Source organism: Salmo salar, chromosome 01 (genome assembly GCF_965601325.2).
Source record: "Salmo salar chromosome 01, fSalSal1, whole genome shotgun sequence".
In the NCBI taxonomy this organism is placed as follows: domain Eukaryota; kingdom Metazoa; phylum Chordata; class Actinopteri; order Salmoniformes; family Salmonidae; genus Salmo; species Salmo salar.
Window position 1 is genome coordinate 8075926 of NC_138291.1, and position 23141 is coordinate 8099066.

A 23141-nucleotide genomic window follows, 5' to 3' on the forward strand; every position below is an offset into this window, starting at 1 on the left:
ACAACACACGTGAGCGCGCAGCAGGTCCTGATGTTGATGGCATAGGCGTCACATTCCCTTATCCGGCTATCCAGACGCTGCCTGTCTGTAAAGTTATTAAAACGGTCGAAAACAGTCTATAGATGACACGCATACCTAATATTTCTTACCTTTTTCCATATAATGGGAATTTATAGTTCCATACGTTTCTGTTTGATTGTTCATGTGACCATTTGATGTGTATGAGTTGAATTAAATTGAGACGGGGTCTTTCTGGCAGCACATGAGACAGCCAGGGTAACAGGTGTGTAGGACGCTATTTTATTACTTACCTGCCGCAGGTGACTATGGTACAAGTCTAACAAACTAACTGACGAACTGAAGCGAAACAAGTCACAGTTGACAAAAGTAAGTATCCCAGTTTTTATATAACAAGTTCTAGCTGATAAAATGTGTTGTGGGGTTTGGTATGCTGTAGCAACGTTGTTTCCGGACTTCTACTGCCTCCCTCTCGTCGTTCTCTGTGGGAGAGAGAGAATGAGGCGACAGCACGGTCAGTTTGGCCAAACAACGATGAAAGTTTTAAAACTGTAGTTTGGCTCTATGATGGTTTTTCTCTTGTTGAGAATAATATGAAAGATGAAAATAATCTCTGTTTGATAAAACAGCAGTGTGAATGAACGAACAGGAGAGAAGCAGAAAAGTCACGTGATAAGCAAACATGTTGAGGTATTTTATTCATCGAAGTAGGTTTTATGTCAGACATTCAGACGTTATTAAATCTCTCTTGTCGCAATAACGTTTGTATTGATTGTTATAAACGTCAAAACAAGTCGTAATTTGTCAAAACATTTCTTGCCTACTTTTACAACCTTTGATTTGCATATGTTCTTGTGTTGATTCGATAGAAATAATCAAACCATATAGAAATCCATTTAAATATCTTGTTTGCAATAACTTTAGCATTGATTGTCATAGAAACATGAAAGCAAGTGCTAATGATTCTAAACAGGTGTGGCCTACTTCTACAACGTTTGATTTGTATGAAAAATGTGGTCTTTATGTAGCAACATTTGAAGTGGTGTTGTTGTTGCGTTGTATAAAAGTAAAGAATAAACTATCAAAATAAAGTCGCACACTCCGTGTAATCTCCCAGCAATTGAATGGGTATTTCCCAACGTTTCGGCATCACTGTGCCTTCCTCATGGTGATGTCATGAATACTTGAACCAGGTTATGTAGAAACACAGTGCAATTAGTGTAACCAATGACAATAGTGAGGGGTGTGTCATAATGATTAAGTTAATTAAAATTAATGAAACTGATAAAATATAGTATATGGCATATTCAATTATGCTATTGTTATCATATGGAAACATAATGGAATATTGTACATCATATTACCATCAACATACATTATTGTTTCATTCAACTTCACAATTTCGTATATCATTTTTGTTACATGTAATCTTTTGGTTCAACCACATATACACTTTCAAAGCAGAATTACTTTCACATTGTTCTGCAAATGCAGTGTATTATGTGTGTGTGTGTGTGTGTGTGTGTGAGAACATCATCAACAGCGGGAAATATTAGGTAATGTTAATAAGCTGTACAAATATTTTTCAATTTATGCAACTTGTTCATAGAGGAAAATATGTTCATAAGAGTAAAGACTCAGTGCTAGAAAATAATAAATAAAATTGTATATCATACACTGCATTTGAGGAACAATGTGAAAGTAATTCTGCTTTGAAAGTTGATTAACCTGTAACCCCACTTTTGAGAAAATGTCCTTGAATGTTTTTGGTACACCTACTGGAGAGCTTATAGTCTACACCCGTTCAGTGTGGTTCACACCATCTTAAGCCTTAGCCCATGTCTTTTATTAAGGATTCACATGTGAGGCCATGTTCTAAACAATCAAAGCTTTCAAAACTAAAAGTAGTAGCCTACAATAAGGAAAAACTCCAGGTAAAAAATACACTTCATTTAGTCCTTGGCCTACATCCTAATCTGACTTTGGTGCAGGTCATGTTGTTCTTCACATTACTGCCCCTATGTAAATGAAATCGATGTTTATTCATCACATGCACAGGATACAGAGGGTGTAAACGGAACAGTGAAATGGTTACTTGCGTAGTAGCAATATAAAAAAAAAAAAAAAAATGTCCAGGTGTAAATATGTTATAATTATTAGATGATTCTTACCCCAGACACACTTGTCTAAATTGATGCCTCATGTGAAGGAAATGCGGTAACCAACCAACCACCCAGCCACACCTAGCTAAGTGGATGGGTCACTATTCTCGAGATGTACACATGTTCATAAAATACAATAGATGGCTGTAATCACCCCCAGGCACATCATCTGGCTAACTTGATGGGTCATGTAATAATCTGGCGACGTCTTCTGTTTAACCTCTATGGGCTAGGTGGGACGCAAGCGTCCCACCCGTGGTGCACTCCATCAACAGCAGGTGCATTTCAAGAGCGGCAAATTTGAATCCAAATAAATGTCAAAATTCAAATTTTTCAAACATACAACTCTTTTACACCCTTTGATAGATAAACATCTCCTTAATCTAACCACGTTTTACGATTTCAAAAAGGTTTTACGGCGAAAGCATAAATTTAGAGTATGTTAGGACAGTACATTTACAAGAGTTGTGTGTAATGTTGTGCCAATTCAAAGACAGGCGTCACCAAAACCATAAAATCAGCTAAAATTATGCACTAACCTTTTACAATCTCCAACAGATGACACTCCTAGGACATTGTGTTAGACAATGCATGCATTTTTAGTTCTATCAAGTTCATATTTATATCCAAAAACAGCGTTTTACTGTGGCGTTGATGTTCAGGAAATCGTTTCCCTCCAATAACCGGCATTCAAGTCAGCACCACAAATTAAATAATTAAAATTAGAAAACATTGGTAAAATATTATATTGTCATTTAAAGAATTATAGATTTACATCTCTTGAACGCAATCAACTTGCCAGATTTAAAAATAACCTTACTGGGAAATCACACTTTGCAATAATCTGAGCACTGCGCCCAGAAAAATACGCATTGCGATACAGACTAGCCGCCATGTTGGGGAGATCTAAAATCGAAAATACTATGTAAATAATCCATTACCTTTGATTCTCTTCATCAGATGTCACTTCCAGGTATCACAGGTCCATAACGAATGTAGTTTTGTTCAAAAAAGCTCATCATTTATGTCCAAAAATCTCCGTCTTGTTAGCACATGATCTAAGCCCGCCGGACTTCACTTCATGAACGAGGGGGAAAAATATATTTACGTTCGTTCAAACATGTCAAACGTTGTATAGCATAAATCATTAGGGCCTTTTTTAACCAGAACATGAATAATATTCAAGGTGGACGAATGCATTCTCTTTTATAACGTATTGGAACGTATGGTACCCAACATGAACTCGTGCGCCAGGTGTCTAATGGGCCATCATTGTTCCATGGCTCTTGTTCGGTCAGATCTCCCTCCAGAAGACTCAAAACACTTTGTAAAGGCTGGTGACATCTAGTGGAAGCAATAGGAAGTGCCAAAATATTCCTCAGCCCCTGTGTTTTTCAATCGCATAGGTTTAAACGTAATACAACACATCAGGTATCCACTTCCTGTCAGAAAATGTCTCAGGGTTTTGCCTGCCAAATGAGTTCTGTTATACTCACAGACACCAAACAGTTTTAGAAACTTTAGGGTGTTTTCTATCCATATATAATAAGTATATGCATATTCTAGTTACTGGGCAGGAGTAGTAACCAGATTAAATCGGGTACGTTTATTTATCCGGCCGTGCAAATATTGCCCCCTATCCCCAACCTTGCAATGAAAGCAACTTTCAGATAAAATTAGAAACGTATAATATCTGAAAATGTAGCTAGACTCGTATACATGGATGAATGCTTCATGGCAGACTGGAACCATTTAACTCAGTTTTGTTTGTAGCTACATCTTGTTTGACCAGCGTTGTGTCAAGTCACTCCGGTTCACACTGACCGTGGCGTGTGCAGAATGTAGCCCATCACTTTTTCCAACTGATCTGCCGATAGTGCCTGCTAAATTCAGGGCATCAATGTTGTTGAGAAAGGTAGCAAAACTTTTGTAGTTCTCGACTGCTAACGTTAAATCTTTCAAAAACTGCCTGGTAGAAAGGACTTTCAACACATACTGAACAGCTCACATTATAAACAGAAGCATGCTACATGGGAGACCAATCCAAACTCATCTCCCGGGATGTCCAGCCCATCCATTATCTCAGCCAATCATGGCTAGTGGGAAGGTTCCTGACTTTTTCTGTGGTTAAACCAACTAGGCTCGTAATTTTAACAATTCTATTTGTATTTACAGATGCAATACAAGTTTGTTATTAAGTTCACATGTTCCAGAAGTCATTTCTGCCACAAAAAAAAAACACATTTTGAAAAAAAAAAAACATCTGTTTTACCCCTCTCCTGTGAAGTAGTGGCGTGCGACATAAGTCTAGTTTCCTGAAACGATTCACAAGTCATATAAAAAAGCATTTAAAATCTCTTGTTTTTAACTGTTGCATTGATTGTCATAACATCAGAACTGCTCGGTTAGATCAGTCTGAGTTGGGCCTGTAGTCATAAAGCATCTGAGTAGGAGTGCTGATCTAGGATCAGGTCTCTCCTGTCCATGTGTTCTTGATCTAAAAAAAAATAGTTCTAATCATTTAGACTATTATTTTTCTCATTTGGGTCGGTTTGGTTTCACATTGCCAAATGTCAAACTAACTAAAAGGCCTAAAACAAAATCACGTTTGTGCTAGTCAATTGTTTATTGGACAAAATGCTAATGTTAAATCCATTTTAGCAATCGAGTTCACTGACGTCATGATTTGACCTTGTCATTTTCTGAGTTTCCAGTTGTCTTGAAGGCACTATGACCATCAGATGCAGGTACCATTAGTCCAGTAAATAAAAAAAATAAAAAAGATAATTAGTTCAATTTATGCTAAGCTGTGACTCTCACAAGTGCAACACCAACTGATCTATTTTGTTATCAAAGCTAGAGCTTTGAAATCTAATATGGTCTGAGAAGAAAACTATTGGCAGGCCAGGCATATAGCCAGTATGCTGTTATAATGTATTAGGCCTACTGCACAAACCTCATTCCTACAGAATTGTTTTATTAGGGTAATGTTTTCTTTTTTTTTTAAAGTCATGTTTAACTTTTTAGTGACGGGGCAGTATTCGGAAATTCAGATGAATGACGTGCCCAAATTAAACTGCCTGCTACTCGGGCCCAGAAGGTAGGATATGCATATTATTAGTAGATATGGATAGAAAACACTCTGATGTGTCAAACTGTTTGAATGATGTCTGTGAGTATACAGAACTCATATGGCAGGCAGAAACATGAGAAAAAATCCAACCAGAAGTGGTTTGTAGTTTTTCAACTGATTGCCTTTCCAAACTACAGTGTCTGTGGTGTCATTTTGCACTTCCTAAGGCTTCCACTAGATATCAACAGTCTTTAGAACCTTGTTTCATGCTTCTACTGTTACTGTGGAGAGAATAAGAGCTGTCTCAAGCCTGGGACCAACAAGTTGTTTACTGCGCACTCACACAGGCGCGCCTCTCCTTCTTTTTCCTCTGTAATGAATACGCTATTGTCCGGTTGGAATATTATGCATTCCGGTGAAGATTTATAATACTATTTCTGAGTTTAGTTAACTCCAGAACTTGGCGGGTAACTGTATAGCTTGCTTTGATGGCTCAGCTCTGTACTCAGAATATTGAAGAATGTGCTTTCGCTGTAAAGCTATTTTGAAATCTGACACAGCGGTTGCATTAACCTGTTATGGCTAGGGGGCAGTATTTTCACAGCTGGATAAAAAACGTACCCGATTTAATCTGATTATTACTCCTGCCCAGAAACTAGAATATGCATATAATTATTAGCTTTGGATAGAAAACACTCCAAAGTTTCTAAAACTGTTTGAATGGTGTCTGTGAGTATAACAGAACTCATTTGGCAGGCCAAAACCTGAGAAGATTCCATGCAGGAAGTGGCCTGTCTGACAATTTCTTGCCCTTCTTGATTATCTAAATCAAAATCAAATCAAATTTATTTTTATATAGCCCTTCGTACATCAGCTGATATTCTCAAAGTGCTGTACAGAAACCCAGCCTAAAACCCCAAACAGCAAGCAAAGCATGTGAAAGAAGCACGGTGGCTAGGAAAAACTCCCTAGGAAAAACTCCCTAGAAAGGCCAAAAACCTAGGAAGAAACCTAGAGAGGAACCAGGCTATGAGGGGTGGCCAGTCCTCTTCTGGCTTTACCGGGTGGAGATTATAACAGAACATGGTCAAAATGTTAAAATGTTAAAATGTTCATAAATGACCAGCATGGTCAAATAATAATAATCATAGTAGTTGTCGAGGGTGCAACAAGCACGTCCGGTGAACAGGTCAGGGTTCCATAGCCGCAGGCAGAACAGTTGAAACTGGAGCAGCAGCACGGCCAGGTGGACTGGGGACAGCAAGGAGTCATCATACCAGGTAGTCCTGAGGCATGGTCCTAGGGCTCAGGTCCTCCGAGAGAAAGACAGAAAGAGAGAATTAGAGAGAGCATATTTAAATACACACAGGACACCGGATAAGACAAGAGAAATACTCCAGATGTAACAGACTGACCCTAGCCCCCCGACACATAAACTACTGCAGCATAAATACTGGAGGCTGAGACAGGAGGGGTCAGGAGACACTGTGGCCCCATCCGATGAAACCCCCGGACAGGGCCAAACAGGCAGGATATAACCCCACCCACTTTGCCAAAGCACAGCCCCCACACCACTAGAGGGATGTCTCCAACCACCAACTTACCGTCCTAAGACAAGGCCGAGTATAGCCCACAACGATCTCCGCCATGGCACAACCCAAGGGGGGGGGGGCGCCAACCCAGACAGGAAGACCACGTCAGTGACTCAACCCACTCAAGTGACGCACCCCTCCCGTGGACGGCATGGAAGAACACCAGTAGGCCAGTGACTCAGCCTCTGTAAAAGGGTTAGAGGCAGAGAATCCCAGTGGAAAGAGGGGAACCGGCAAGGCAGAGACAGCAAGGGCGGTTCGTTGCTCCAGCCTTTCCGTTCACCTTCACACTCCTGGGCCAGACTATACTTAATCATAGGACCTACTGAAGAGATAAGTCTTCAGTAAAGACTTAAAGGTTGAGACTGAGTCTGCGTCTCTCACATTGGTAGGCAGACCATTCCATAAAAATGGAGCTCTATAGGAGAAAGCCCTACCTCCAGCCGTTTGCTTAGAAATTCTAGGGACAATTAGGAGGCCTGCGTCTTGTGACCGTAGCGTACGTGTAGGTATGTACGGCAGGACCAAATCGGAAAGATAGGTAGGAGCAAGCCCATGTAATGCTTTGTAGGTTAGCAGTAAAACCTTGAAATCAGCCCTTGCCTTAACAGGAAGCCAGTGTAGGGAGGCTAACACTGGAGTAATATGATCAAATTTTTTGGTTCTAGTCAGGATTCTAGCAGCCGTATTTAGCACTAACTGAAGTTTATTTAGTGCTTTATCCGGGTAGCCGGAAAGTAGAGCATTGCAGTAGTCCAGCCTAGAAGTAACAAAAGCATGGATTAATTTTTCTGCGTCATTTTTGGACAGAAAATTTCTGATTTTTGCAATGTTACGTAGATGGAAAAAAGCTGTCCTTGAAACAGTCTTGATATGTTCTTCAAAAGAGAGATCAGGGTCCAGAGTAACGCCGAGGTCCTTCACAGTTTTATTTGAGACGACTGTACAACCATCCAGATTAATTGTCAGATTCAACAGAAGATCTCTTTGTTTCTTGGGACCTAGAACAAGCATCTCTGTTTTGTCCGAGTTTAAAAGTAGAAAGTTTGCAGCCATCCACTTCTTTATGTCTGAAACACAGGCTTCTAGCGAGGGCAATTTTGGGGCTTCACCATGTTTCATTGAAATGTACAGCTGTGTGTCGTCCGCATAGCAGTGAAATTTAACATTGTTTTCGAATGACATCCCCAAGAGGTAAAATATATAGTGAAAACAATAGTGGTCCTAAAACGGAACCTTGAGGAACACCGAAATTTACAATTGATTTGTCAGAGGACAAACCATTCAGAGACAAACTGATATCTTTCCGACAGATAAGATCTAAACCAGGCCAGAACTTGTCCATGTAGACCAATTTGGGTTTCCAATCTCTCCAAAAGAATGTGGTGATCGATGGTATCAAAAGCAGCACTAAGATCTAGGAGCACGAGGACAGATGCAGAGCCTCGGTCTGACGTCATTAAAAGGTCATTTACCACCTTCACAAGTGCAGTCTCAGTGCTATGATGGGGTCTAAACCCAGACTGAAGCGTTTCGTATACATTGTTTGTCTTCAGGAAGGCAGTCAGTTGCTGTGCAACAGCTTTTTCAAAAATTTTGGAGAGGAATGGAAGATTCGATATAGGCCGATAGTTTTTTATAATTTCTGGATCAAGATTCGGCTTTTTCAAGAGAGGCTTTATTACTGCCACTTTTAGTGAGCTTGGTACAATATCCGGTGGATAGAGAGCCGTTTATTATGTTCAACATAGGAGGGCCAAGCACAGGAAGCAGCTCTTTCAGTAGTTTAGTTGGAATAGGGTCCAGTATGCAGCTTGAGGGTTTGGAGGCCATGATTATTTTCATCATTGCGTCAAGAGATATAGTACTAAAACACTTTAGTATCTCCCTTGATCCTAGGTCCTGGCAGAGTTGTGCAGACTCAGGACAATGGAGCTTTGGAGGAATACCCAGATTTAAAGAGGAGTCTGTAATTTGCTTTCTAATGATCATGATCTTTTCCTCAAAGAAGTTCATAAATTTATTACTGCTGAAGTGAAAGCCATCCTCCATTTGCGAAGGCTGCTTTTTAGTTAGCTTTGCGACAGTATCAAAAAGAAATTTCGGATTGTTCTTATTTTCCTCAATTAAGTTGGAAAAATAGGATGATCGAGCAGCAGTAAGGGCTCTGCGATACTGCACGGTACTGTCTTTCCAAGCTAGTCGGAAGACTTCCAGTTTGGTGTGGCGCCATTTCCGTTCCAATTTTCTGGAAGCTTGCTTCAGAGCTCGTGTATTTTCTGTATACCAGGGAGCTAGTTTCTTATGACAGATGTTTTTAGGGGTGCAACTGCATCTAGGGTATTGCGCAAGGTTAAATTGAGTTCCTCGGTTAGGTGGTTAACTGATTTTTGTCCTCTGACGTCCTTGGGTAGGCAGAGGCAGTCTGGAAGGGCATCAAGGAATCTTTGGGTTGTCTGAGAATTTATAGCACGACTTTTAATGCTCCTTGGTTGGGGTCTGAGCAGATTATTTGTTGCAATTGCAAACGTAATAAAATAGTGGTCCGATAGTCCAGGATTATGAGGAAAAACATTTAGATCCACAACATTTATTCCATGGGACAAAACTAGGTCCAGAGTATGACTGTGGCAGTGAGTAGGTCCAGAGACATGTTGGACAAAACCCACTGAGTCGATGATGGCTCCGAAAGCCTTTTGGAGTGGGTCTGTGGACTTTTCCATGTGAATGTTAAAGTCACCAAAAATTAGAATATTATCTGCTATGACTACAAGATCCGATAGGAATTCAGGGACCTCAGTGAGGAACACTGCATATGGCCCAGGAGGCCTATAAACAGTAGCTATAAAAAGTGAGTGAGTAGGCTGCATAGATTTCATGACTAGAAGCTCAAAAGACGAAAACGTCATTGGTTTTTTTTTTGTAAATTGAAATTTGCTATCGTAAATGTTAGCAACACCTCCGCCTTTGCCGGATGCACGGGGGGTATGGTCACTAATGTAACCTGGGGGTGAGGCCTCATTTAACACAGTAAATTCATCAGGCTTAAGCCATGTTTCAGTCAGGCCAATCACATCAAGATTATTATCAGTGATTAGTTCATTGACTATAACTGCCTTGGAAGTGAGGGATCTAACATTAAGTAACCCAATTTTGAGATGTGAGGTATCACAATCTCTTTCAATAATGGCAGGAATGGAGGAGGTCTTTATACTAGTGAGATTGCTAAAGCGAACACCGCCATTTTTAATTTTGCCCAACCTAGATCGAGGCACAGACACGGTCTCAATGGGGAAAGCTGAGCTGACTACGCTGACTGTGCTAGTGGCAGACTCCACTAAGCTAGCAGGCTGGCTAACAGCCTGCTGCCTGGCCTGCACCCTATTTCATTGTGGAGCTAGAGGAGTTAGAGCCCTGTCTATGTTCGTAGATAAGATGAGAGCGCCCCTCCAGCTAGGATGGAGTCCGTCACTCCTCAACAGGCCAGGCTTGGTCCTGTTTGTGGGTGAGTCCCAGAAAGAGGGCCAATTATCTACAAATTCTATCTTTTGGGAGGGGCAGAAAACAGTTTTCAACCAGCGATTGAGTTGTGAGACTCTGCTGTAGAGCTCATCACTCCCCCTAACTGGGAGGGGGCCAGAGACAATTAATCGATGCCGACACATCTTTCTAGCTGATTTACACGCTGAAGCTATGTTGCGCTTGGTGACCTCTGTTTCATCCTAACATCGTTGGTGCCGACGTGGATAACAATATCTCTAGACTCTCTACACTCGCCAGTTTTAGCTTTAGCCAGCACCGTCTTTAGATTAGCCTTAACGTCGGTAGCCCTGCCCCCTGGTAAACAGTGTATGATCGCTGGATGATTAGTTTTAAGTCTAATACTGCGGGTAATGGAGTCGCCAATGACTAGGGTTTTCAATTTGTCAGAGCTAATGGTGGGAGCCGTCGGCGTCTCAGACCCCACAACGGGAGGAGTAGAGACCAGAGAAGTCTCGGCCTCCGACTCCGACTCGCTTAATGGGGAGAACCGGTTGAAAGTTTCTGTCGGCTGAATAAGCGACACCGGTTGAGCATTCCTACAGCGTTTCCCTCCAGAAGCCATGAGAAAGATGTCCGGCTGCGGGGACCGTGCGAGGGGGTTTATACTAACGTTACTATCTGTACTTACTGGTGGCACAGACGCTGTTTCATCCTTTCCTACACTGAAATTACCCTTGCCTAACGATCGCGTCTGAAGCTGGGCTTGCAGCACAGCTATCCTTGCCGTAAGGCGATCGTTCTCCTGTATATTATAAGTACAACGACTGCAATTAGAAGGCATCATGTTAATGTTACTTAGCTTCGGCTGTTTGAAGTCCTGACGAACCATGTCCAGATAAAACCTCCGGGGTGAAAAAGTTGAATGAAAAAAGTTGAGTGAGGGGAAAAAGTAAAAATATACGGTAATGAAAAAGTAAAAAACCGTCAGGTATCAAAGTAAGATCGGCAACAAAAACGCACAGCAGCGTAAACAAGTCGTATCTCTATCCATTAGAGGATCTCTGCTGTTACGTGACACTTCCTACGGCTCTCAGAAGGCGGCAAAAAGCTGAATCGTGGCTTTGCAGGCTCTGGCTGAAAAAAAAGTAGCGCGTTTGGGTAGTGGCTGGTTACAGTACTGTGAGACTCAGGCGCGTGCCCGCGTCGACCCCATGCTATGTTTTCTTTCGTCTGTTTACCTAAACGCAGATTCCCGGTCGGAATATTATTGTTTTTTTACGAGAAAAATGGCATAAAAATTGATTTTAAACAGCGGTTGACATGCTTCGAAGTACGGTAATGGAATATTTAGAAATCTTTTGTCACGAATTGCGCCATGCTCGTGACCCTTATTTACACTTCGGATAGTGTCTTGAACGCACGAACAAAACGGCGCTATTTGGATATAACGATGGATTATTTTGGACCAAACCAACATTTGTTATTGAAGTAGCAGTCCTGGGAGTGCATTCTGACGAAGACAACAAAGGTAATCAAACTTTTGTAATAGTAAATCGGCGTTTGGTCAGGGCTAAACTTGGTCGGTGTCTAAATGGCTAGCCGTGATGGCTGGGCTATCTACTGAGAATATTGCAAAATGTGCTTTCACCGAAAAGCTATTTTAAAATCGGACATATCGAGTGCATAGAGGAGTTCTGTATCTATAATTCTTAAAATAATAGTTTTTTTGTGAACGTTTATCGTGAGTAATTTAGTAAATTCACCGGATGTTTGCGGGGGGTATGCTAGTTCTGAACGTCACATGCTAATGTAAAAAAGCTGGTTTTTGATATAAATATGAACTTGATTGAACAAAACATGCATGCATTGTATAACATAATGTCCTAGGGTTGTCATCTGATGAAGATCATCAAAGGTTAGTGCTGCATTTAGCTGTGGTTTAGTTTTTTGTGACATTATATGCTAGCTTGAAAAATGGGTGTCTGATTATTTCTGGCTGGGTACTCTGCTGACATAATCTAATGTTTTGCTTTCGCTGTAAAGCCTTTTTGAAATCGGACAGTGTGGTTAGATTAACGAGAGTCTTGTCTTTAAAATGCTGTAAAATAGTCATATGTTTGAAAAATGGAAGTTTTCGGATTTTAGAGGAGTTTGTATTTCGCGCCACGCCCATCATTGGATATTGGAGCAGGTGTTCCGCTAGCGGAATGTCTAGATGTAAGAGGTTAAGGAGAAGTGTATCTATAATTCTTTCAATAACTGTTGTAAATTTTATCAACGTTTATGATGAGTATTTTTGTAAATTGATGTGCTCATTCACCGGAAGTTTTGGGAGGCAAAACATTTCTGAACATCGCGATCCAATGTAAAATGGGGTTTATGGATATAAATATGAGCTTTATCAAACAAAACATGCATGTATTGTGTAACATTGAGTCCTGGGAGTGTCATATGATGATCATCAAAGGTTAGTGATTCATTTTAGCTGTATTTCTGTTTTTTGTGAAGCATCTCCTTGCTTGGAAAATGGCTGTGGTTTTTCTTGTTTAGGTGCTGTCATAACATAATCTAATGTTATGCTTTCGCCGTAAAGCCTTTCTGAAATTGGACAATGTGGTTGGATTAACGAGAAGATTATCTTTAAAATGGGATATAATAGTTGTATGTTTGAGAAATTTGAATTGAGATTTGTTGTTTTGAATTTGCTGCCCTGCTATTTCACTGGCTGTTGGCAGTGTGTCCCGTGAGTGGGACGCTAGCGTCCCAGAGAGGTTAAAATATATACAATTCTGAGCAGTAGGTCTTTGCTTGCTTTTTGACTGCGAAAGTGATCTTGAATGGCGCTGGAAGGGGTATGGCTGCCGTTTTACAGGCTCCTCACCAATTTTGTGTCTTATTTTCACATTTGTTTAACTTATTTTGTACATAATGTTGGCGCTACAGTCTATTGTGACCGAAAAGAGATTCTGAATATCAGAACAGTGGTTACCCACCTCGAACTGGGCAAAGATGTTTTGACACGAAGGATATAATGCTGCTCCCAGACAAGGCCCAAATCCCTGTCGTTCACATGAAGGAACTACAGGGGGTGAAGATGGGGCACCTTGTGATAATTAGTCAGAGTAGATAACCTGCCTCTAGCATCCGTTCTATTGGCCAACCTGCAATCCCTGGAGAATAAACTGGATAAGCTCCAAGACTATCCTACCAATGCAACATTAAACACTGTAATATCTTATGTGGTGGCAGGTAGCCTTTTGGTTAGCGCATTGGGCCAGTAACCAAAAGGTTGCTGGATCGAATCCCCGAGCTGACAAGGTAAAAATCTTTCATTCTGCCCCTGAACAAGGCAAGTAACACAGTTTCCCGGTAGACCGTCATTGTAAATAAGAATTTGTTTAACTTGCCTAGTTAAATAAAATAAAGTTTCACAGAGTCGTGGCTGAACATCACGGGAAATAGTATACTGGGTTTTCTGTGCATTGACAGAACATCTACGTCCGGTAAGACGAGGGGTGGGGGTGTGTGTCTATTTGTCAATAACAGCTGGTGCACGATGTTTAAAATTTAAGGTAGTCTCGAGGTATTGCTCGCCTGAGGTAGAGTACCTCATGATAAGCTGTAGACCATACCATTTACTAAGAGTTTATCTATTTTTCTTAGCCGTCTATTTACCACCACAAACCAACACTGGCACTAAGACCGCACTCAACCAACTCTATAAGACCATAAGAAAATGCTCATCCAGAAGCGGTGCTCCTAGCGGCCAGGGACTTTAATGCAGGCAAACTTAAATCCGTTTTACCTCATTTCTACCAACATGTCACTTGTGCAACCAGAGGGGAGAAAAAACTCTAGACCACCTTTACTCCACACACAGTGATGCATACAAAACTCTCCCCCGCCCTCCATTTTGGCAAATCTGACCAGAATTCTATCCTCCTGCTTACAAGGAAAAAGCAAATGCAGGAAGTACAAGTGACTAAGTCAATAAAAAAGTGGTCAGATGATGCGGATGCTACGCAACAGGACAGTTATACTAGCACAGACTGGAGTATGTTCCAGGATTCATACAATGGCATTGAGGAGTATGCCACTTCAGTCATCGGCTTCATCAATATGTACATCAATGACGTAGTCCCCACAGTGCCCGTACGTACATATCCCAACCAGAAGCCATGGATTAAAGGCAACATCTGCACCGAACTAAAGGCGAGAGCTGCCGCTTTCAAGGAGTGGGACGCTAATCCAGGCGCTTATAAGAAATCCTGCAATGCCCTCAGATGAACCATCAAACAGGCAAAGCATCAATACAGGACTAAGGTTTAATCCTTCTACACTGGCTCTGATGCTGGGCGGGTGTGGCAGGGCTTGCAAACTATTAGACAACAAAGGGAAACTCAGCCGAGAGCTGCCCAGTGACGCAAGCCTACTAGACGTGCTAAATGCCTTTTTTTATGCTCGCTTCGAGGCAAGCAACACTGAAGCATTAGAGCACCATGGCCCCATAGCACTCGCGTCAATAGCCATGAAGTGCTTTGGCTGGTCATGGCTCACAACACAATCTGTTTGATCAGAAATCAAAGCTTTTGCTCCACATTGTTGGGATGGAAAACAGGTAAAAGAAAATATATATGTATGGCTTAATTTCTCAAATATAAACTTTATTTTTTCCCAATTTAACATGCTTCTATGAACTTCGCATGTTGGTGCTCATGGGTCCTTTTTAGATGGAAATTGTCCGTATGCGTGTATCTCTGACAGTCCCCAGGGTAACACACCCTTAGCTTCTGTGACATGGACATGTACAGGTTAAATGAATGTGTGTAACAGTACTGTAGTTAATGTGATCTTACCCAGTCTCCAGCCCAGGTCTTCATTCAGACTGCTTATTATTAATTATCACTAATTAACCAGCTCATTCAAAAACCTTCTGAATCTTTCTTTTTTTAAATTTTCGTTCCCTCTCGCTCTCTGACCGTTCATTAGCCATGTGTTAACCTCTATGGGACCGGCGGGACGAATTCGTCCCACCTACGTAACAGCCACTGCCAGCCTGTGGCGCGATTTTCAAAATCTTCAAAATCCTATTACTTCAATTTCTCAAACATATGACTATTTTACAGCCATTTAAAGATAAGACTCTCGTTAATCTAACCACACTGTCCGATTTCAAAAAGGCTTTACAACGAAAGCAAAACATTAGATTATGTCAGCAGAGTACCAAGCCAGAAATAATCAGACACCCATTTTTCAAGCCAGCATATAATGTCACCAAAACCCAGAAGACAGCTAAATGCAGCACTCACCTTTGATGATCTTCATCAGATGACAACCCTAGGACATTATGTTATATAATACATGCATGTTTTGTTCAATCAAGTTCATATTTATATCAAAAACCAGCTTTTTACATTAGCATGTGACGTTCAGAACTAGCATACCCCCCGCAAACTTCCGGGGAATTCGCTAACATTTTACTAAATTACTCACGATAAACGTTCACAAAAAGCATAACAATTATTTTAAGAATTATAGATACAGACCTCCTCTATGCACTCGATATGTCCGATTTTAAAATAGCTTTTTGGTGAAAGCACATTTTGCAATATTCTAAGTACATAGTCCAGGCATCACGGGCTCGCTATTTAGACACCCGGCAAGTTTAGCACTCACCATAATCATATTTACTATTATAAAAATGTCATTACCTTTTGTTGTCTTCGTCAGAATGCACACCCAGGACGTCTACTTCAATAACAAATGTTGGTTTGGTCCAAAATAATCCATCGTTATATCCGAATAGCGGCGTTTTGTTCGTGCGTTCCAGACACTATCCGAAATAGTAAAGAAGTGTCGCGCGCTTGGCGCAATTCCTGACAATAAAATTCAAAGTATTCCATTGCCGTACGTCGAAGCATGTCAACCGCTGTTTAAAATCAATTTTTACGTCATTTTTCTCGTAGAAAAGCGATAATATTCCGACAGGGAATCTCCTTTTCGCAAACAGAGGAAAAAATCCCAAAGGCGGGGGCGGTCGGGGTCACGCGCATAAGCTAGTGTCTCTTGATGGGCCACTTGAGAAAGGCGATAATGTGTTTCAGCCTGGGGCTGGAATGACGACATTCTCTTTTTTCCCGGGCTCTGAGAGCCTATGGAAGACGTGGGAAGTGTCACGTTAGAGCAGAGATCCTTAGTAAATGATAGAGATGGCAAAGAAGTTCCAGAAATGGTCAGACAGGCCACTTCCTGTAAAGGAATCTCTCAGGTTTTGACCTGCCATTTGAGTTCTGTTATACTCACAGACACCATTCAAACAGTTTTAGAAAATTTAGGGTGTTTTCTATCCATATGTAATAAGTATATGCATATTCTAGTTACTGAGTAGGAGTGGTAACCAGATTAAATCGGGTATGTTTTTTATCCAGCCGTGTCAATGCTGCCCCCTAGCCCTAACAGGTTAACTGTGTATTTGCAGTAATTGGACAGTCATTAGTGTTTGCGTGGGGGTGATTGACTGCCTCCTAATGAGGGCTGATGTTCTCATTAGATACTAATGGATCTGCTAGACTTAAGCAGGTGTATTAGTGATGCGCGGGTCAGCTGTTTGTTCACCTGCAACCGTCCGACTACAGGTAATAAAGTGAAAATCTGAGGCCCGACCCCGACCTGCTAATATAGAAAGATGTACAGGCAGTGTGTTTTTTTTTTGTTTTTTTTTAAGCCTAATTTACTGTGCTCAAAGTTGTGACAGTTATATTATTCAGGACTATCTGTAACCACGGTAGCATCCACATTAATGTAGAAGTGTTTAGAAACATTCTATTCTTATTTACAATTAAAGTGACTCCAAAATGACAATACATTATTCACCATTCATTTTTATTGGGTACAAAATAATCTGAAACACAAACAGCAAATGCATCCAACAAGTTTGCAGAGTCACCAGCTTGATGTAGTCATTGCGTGCTAGGAATATGGTACCAAATACTACACTTTCTTTACTAAGTGAATTTGTCCCAATACTTTTGTTCTCCTAAAATGGGGGGACAATGTATATAAAGTGCTATAATTTCTTAACAGTTCACCTGATATGGATGAAAATACCCTCAAATGAAGGCTGACAGTCTGCACTTTAAAGTTGTTTTGTCATTGTATCATTTCAGCAACAACACATTTGTCCCTGTCCCAATACTTTTGGAGCCCACTGTATCATAGGCCCTGTTTCTTCTTATAACTTCCGACATTTTGGTAGGGTATGTGTTAGTCATCTTGTCGATAATTAGATGTATGCCGCTTCTCTTATGTGATAACCGAGCGTAGTAGTAAAAGCACCTGAAACTAGATCTACTTACTGGTCTTGACAAGAAGAGAAAAGAACTGTTGTGAGGCTCCCCTCTCTGCACTGTTCATAACAGAGTAAATGTGGAGGAGGAGTTAAGATGGCATGTCACCTTGTTAACGTCCAAAAGCACAAGTCCCGTCACAGGAACTATTTCCATTTCCCCTGAAAAACCAGAACATCTGGTTGTTGGACTTGGCAGAGTCTGTCATTACTTGCTGCCCTACTAGAAGACTAAAATAAACCAGAAAATATGTCGTACATCAACAGATTGAAGCATTCAGTAAAGTTCTCTCTCATCTGCTTCTGGCACGCAGCAAAGATGTTTAGGGACCAGGGAGAAAAATACAATAACTCAACACACAAAACAGAAGGATTTTTTTACTGCAAAATGTTCTAATCAGTTTGACTGGTTTTAAGCGGCATATAAAGCTGTGAAATATGTAAATCTTATGTTGAAGTACAATCAGCTTTTATGATATATATTGTGGCTGGTTGCTAAAATTCTACACTCGATTTCAGTTTATGAGAAAACAAGCGCTGTGTTGACGACAACCATCTTTAGGAAGTAGATCAGCTTTTAATATTGCAGATTGATGTAAGCTACAATGTACATTTTTCCCTATGCTCCACTAATTGGAGTAAACTAATGGACAACAACTCGTAGGCTTCTACTTCCTGCTTATATATGCTGTATACATTTTACGGACACAATCTATTTTACAATTTTTATATGTATGTATGTATGTATGTGTGTGTGTGTGTGTGTGTATATATATATATATATTATTTTTTTTCATCCTTTAGCTACCCTCAACTCCTCCCATCTATTTCTGAAGACCATCCAGTTTGATTTCTATTTTGCCATATTTTGAACTGTGCTGTTCCACAAATGTTCTGAACCTACAGTGACTTGGAAAGTATTCACCCCCCTTGGCATTTTTTTCCTATTTTGTTGTCTTACAACCTGGAATTAAAATATATATTTTTTGGGGGGGGTTGTATCATTTGATTTACACAACATGCCTACCACTTTGAAGATGCAGCATATTTTTTCTTGTGAAAGAAATAAGACCCCCAAAAACTTGAGCGTGCATAACTATTCACCCCCCCCCCCCCCCCCCCCCCCAAAGTCAATACTTTGTAAAGCCACCTTTTGCAGCAATTACAGCCGCAAGTCTCTTGGGGTATGTCTCTATAAGTTTGGCACATCTAGCCACTGGGATTTTTGCCCATTCTTCAAGGCTCCTTCAAGTTGGATGGGTTCCGCTGGTGTACAGTAATCTTTAAGTCATACCACAGTTTCTCAATTGGATTGAGGTCTGAGCTTTGACTAGGCCATTCCAAGACATTTAAATGTTTACCCTTAAACCACTCGCGTGTTGCTATAGCATTATGCTTAGGGTCATTGTCCTGCTGGAAGGTGAACCTCTGTCTGAAACAACAGGTTTTCCTCAAGAATTTCCCTGTATTTAGCGCCATCCATCATTCCTTCAATTCTGACCAGTTTCCCAGTCCCTGCTGATGGAAAAACATTGGGATGTTGTTCTCGGGGCAATGAGAGGTGTTGGGTTTGCGTCAGACATAGCGTTTCCCTTGATGGCCAAAAAGCTCAATTTTAGTCTCATCTGACCAGAGTACCTTCTTCCATATGTTTGGGGAGTCTCCTAAATGCCTTTTGGTTAACACCAAACATGTTTGCTTATTTATTTATTTTTTCTGGACACTCTTCCGTAAAGCCCAGCTCTGGAGTGTACGGCTTAGTGGTCCTATGGACAGATTCTCCACTGCTTTGCAGCTCCTTCAGGGTTATCTTTAGTCTTTGTTGCGCCTCTTATTAATGCCCTCCTTGCCTGGTCTGTGTGTTTTGGTGGGTGGCCCTCATGGCAGGTTTGTTGTGGTGCTATATTCTTTCAATTTTTTAAAAATAATGCATTTAATGGTGGCCCGTGGGATGTTACAGATATTTTTTTTTATAACCCAACCCTGATCTGTACTTCTCCACAACGTTGTCCCTGACCTGTTTGGAGAGCTCCTTGGTCTTCATGGTGCCGCTTGCCTGGTGGTGGCCCTTGCTTAGTGGTGTTGCAGTCTATGGGGCCTTTCAGAACTGTGTGTGTGTACTGAGATTATTTAACTAATTATGTGACTTCTGAAGGTAATTGGTTGCACCAGATGTTATTTAGGAGCTTCATAGCAAAGGGGGTGACAACACATGCACGCACCACTCTTCTGTTTTTGTTTTAAACATTTTTAATTGAAACAAGTAATTTTTCACTTCACCAATTTGGACTATTTTGTGGATGTCCATTACATGAAATCCAAATAAAAATCTATTTAAATTACAGGTTGTTATGCAACAAAATAGAAAAGACTCCAAGGGGGTGATTACTTTTGCAAGGTGTGTGTGTGTGTATATATGTGTGTGTATATATATATATATTATTTATTTATTTATTTATTTATGCAAGTTGAGAACAAGTTCTCATTTACAATTGCGACCTGGCCAAGAAGGCAAAGCAGTTCGACAGCATACAAAAACACAGAGTTACACATGGAGTAAAACAACATACAATCAATGATACAGTAGACAAAAATGAGACTATATACAATGTGAGCAAATTATGTGAGATAAGGGAGGTGAAGGCAAAAAAAGGCCATGGTGGCAAAGTAAATAAAGTATAGCAAGTAAAACACTGGAATGGTAGAATTATAATTTGAAGAAAGTTCAAAGTTAATATAAATAATATGGTGCAAAGGAGCAAAATAATAAATTAAATAAATACAGTAGGGGAAGAGGTAGTAGTTTGGGCTAAATTATAGATGGGCTATGTACAGGTGCAGTGATCTGGGAGCTGCTCTGACAGCTGGTGCTTAAAGCTAGTGAGGGAGATAAGTGTTTCCAGTTTCAGAGATTTTTGTAGTTCGTTCCAGTCATTGGCAGCAGAGAACTGGAAGGAGAGACGACCAAAGGAGGAGTTGGCTTTAGGGGTGACCAGAGATATACCTGCTGGAGCGCGTGCTACAGGTGGGTGCTGCTATGGTGACCAGTGAGCGGAGATAAGGGGGGACTTTACCTAGTAGGGTCTTGTAGATGACCTGGAGCCAATGTGTTTGGCGACGATTAAGAAGCGAAGGCCAGCCAACGAGAGCGTACAGGTCGCAGTGGTGGGTAGTATATGGGGCTTTGGTGACAAAACGGATGGCACTGTGATAGACTGCATCCAGCTTGTTGAGTAGGCTATTGGAGGCTATTTTGTAAATGACATCGCCGAAGTCGAGGATTGGTAGGATGGTCAGTTTTACGAGGGTATGTTTGGCAGCATGGATGAAGGATGCTTTGTTGCGAAATAGGAAGCCAATTCTAGATTTAACTTTGGATTGGAGATGATTGATGTGAGTCTGGAAGGAGAGTTTTCAGTCTAACCAGACACCTAGGTATTTGTAGTTGTCCACAAATTCTAAGTCAGAACCGTCCAGAGAAGTGATGCTGGACAGGCGGGCAGGTGCAGGCAGCGATCGGTTGAAGAGCATGCATTTAGTTTTACTTGTATTTAGGAGCAGTTGGAGACCACTGAATGAGAGTTGTATGGCATTGAAGCTCGTCTGGAGGGTTGTTAAGTGTCCAAAGAAGGGCCAGAAGTATACAGAATGGTGTCGTCTGCGTAGAGGTGGATCAGAGACTCACCAGCAGCAAGAGCGACATCATTGATGTATACAGAGAAAAGAGTTGGCCCAAGAATTGAACCCTGTGGTACCCCCATAGAGACTGCCAGAGGTCCGGACAGCAGGCCCTCCGATTTGACACACTGAAATCTATCAGAGAAGTAGTTGGTGAACCAGGCGACGCAATCGTTTGAGAAACCAAGGCTACTGAGTCTGCCGATGAGGATGTGGTGATTAACAGAGTCAAAAGCTTTGGCCAGGTCAATGAATACGGCAGCACAGTATTGTTTCTTATCGATGGCGGTTACGATGTCGTTTAGGACCTTGAGCGTGGCTGAGGTGCACCCATGACCAGCTCTGAAACCAGATTGCATAGCAGAGAGGGTGCGGTGGGATTCGAAATGGTCGGTAATCTGTTTGTTGACTTGGCTTTCGAAGACCTTAGAAAGGCAGGGTAGGATGGATATAGGTCTGTAGCAATTTGGGTCAAGAGTGTCACCTCCTTTGAAGAGGAGGATGACAGCAGCTGCTTTCCAATCTATGGGAATCTCAGACGACACGAAGAGAGGTTGAACAGGCTAGTAATAGGGGTTGCAATAATTTCGGCAGATAATTTTAGAAAGAAAGGGTCCAGATTGTCAAGCCCGGATGATTTGTAGGGGTCCAGATTTTGCAGCTCTTTCAGAACATCAGCTGAATGGATTTGGGAGAAGGAGAAATGGGGGAGGCTTGGGCGAGTAGCTGTGGGGGGTGCAGTGCTGTTGAATGCAGTAGGGGTAGTTAGGTGGAAAGCATGGCCAGCCGTAGAAAAATGCTTATTAAAATTCTCAATTATAGTGGGTTTATCGGTGGTGACAGAGTTTCCTATCCTCAGTGCAGTGGGTAGCTGGGAGGAGGTGTTCTTATTCTCCATGGACTTTAGTGTCCCAGAACTTTTTAGAGTTTGAGTTGCAGGAAGCAAATTTCTGTTAGAAACGCCAAGGCTAGCTTTTTCAAACTGCCTGTGTATTGGTTTCTAACTTCTCTGAAAAGTTGCATATCGCGGGGGCAGTTCGATGCTAATGCAGAATGCCACAAGATATTTTTGTGTTGGTTAAGGGCAGTCAGGTCTGGGGAGAACCAAGGGCTATATCTGTTCCTGGTTCTAAATTTCTTGAAAGGGGCATGCTTATTTAAGATGGTGAGGAAGGTATTTAAAAAAAATAACCAGGCATCCTCGACTGACGGGATGAGGTCAATATCCTTCCAGGATACCAGGGCCAGGTCGATTAGAAAGGCTTGCTCGTTGAAATGTTTCAGGGAGCGTTTGACAGTGATGAGTGGAGGTCGTTTGACCGCTGACCCATTACGGGTGCAGGCAATGAGGCAGTGATCGCTGAGATCTTGGTTGAAAACAGATCTAAATGACTTAAATGTAAATGTAAAACAGCAGAGGTGTATTTAGAGGGCACGTTGGTTAGGATGATATCTATGAGGGTGCCAGTGTTTGCGGCTTTGGGGTTGTACCTGGTGGGTTCATTAATAATTTGTGTGAGATTGAGGGCATCAAGCTTGGATTGTAGGATGGCTGGGGTGTTAAGCATGTCCCAGTTTAGGTCACCTAGTAGCACGAGCTCTGAAGATCGATGGGGGGCAATCAGTTCACATATGGTGTCCAGAGCACAGCTAGGGGCTGAGGGGGGTCTATAGCAGGCGGCGACGGTGAGAGACTTGTTTTTGGAGAGGTGGATTTTTAAAAGTAGAAGTTCAAATTGTTTGGGTACAGACCTGGATAGCAGGACAGAGCTCTGCAGGCTATCTCTGCA

At 41.4% G+C, this 23141-nt stretch overlaps 1 protein-coding gene across 5 annotated transcripts in view; it reads left to right on the forward strand.

The window, feature by feature from the left end:
* Positions 1-251: 251 nt before the first annotated feature.
* sh3yl1 (SH3 and SYLF domain containing 1) overlaps positions 252-23141 on the forward strand; it is a 60694-nt gene continuing 37804 nt past the window's right edge. For 4 of the 5 annotated variants that reach the window (XM_014198612.3, XM_014198765.3, XM_014198684.3 and 1 more), the window contains exon 1: positions 252-387. In XM_014198612.3, coding sequence (XP_014054087.1) covers position 387 — 1 coding nt within the window. In that variant the 5' untranslated portion in view covers positions 252-386. The remainder of the gene's footprint in view (positions 388-23141) is intronic. The other variant, XM_045711012.2, reaches the window with a different exon arrangement.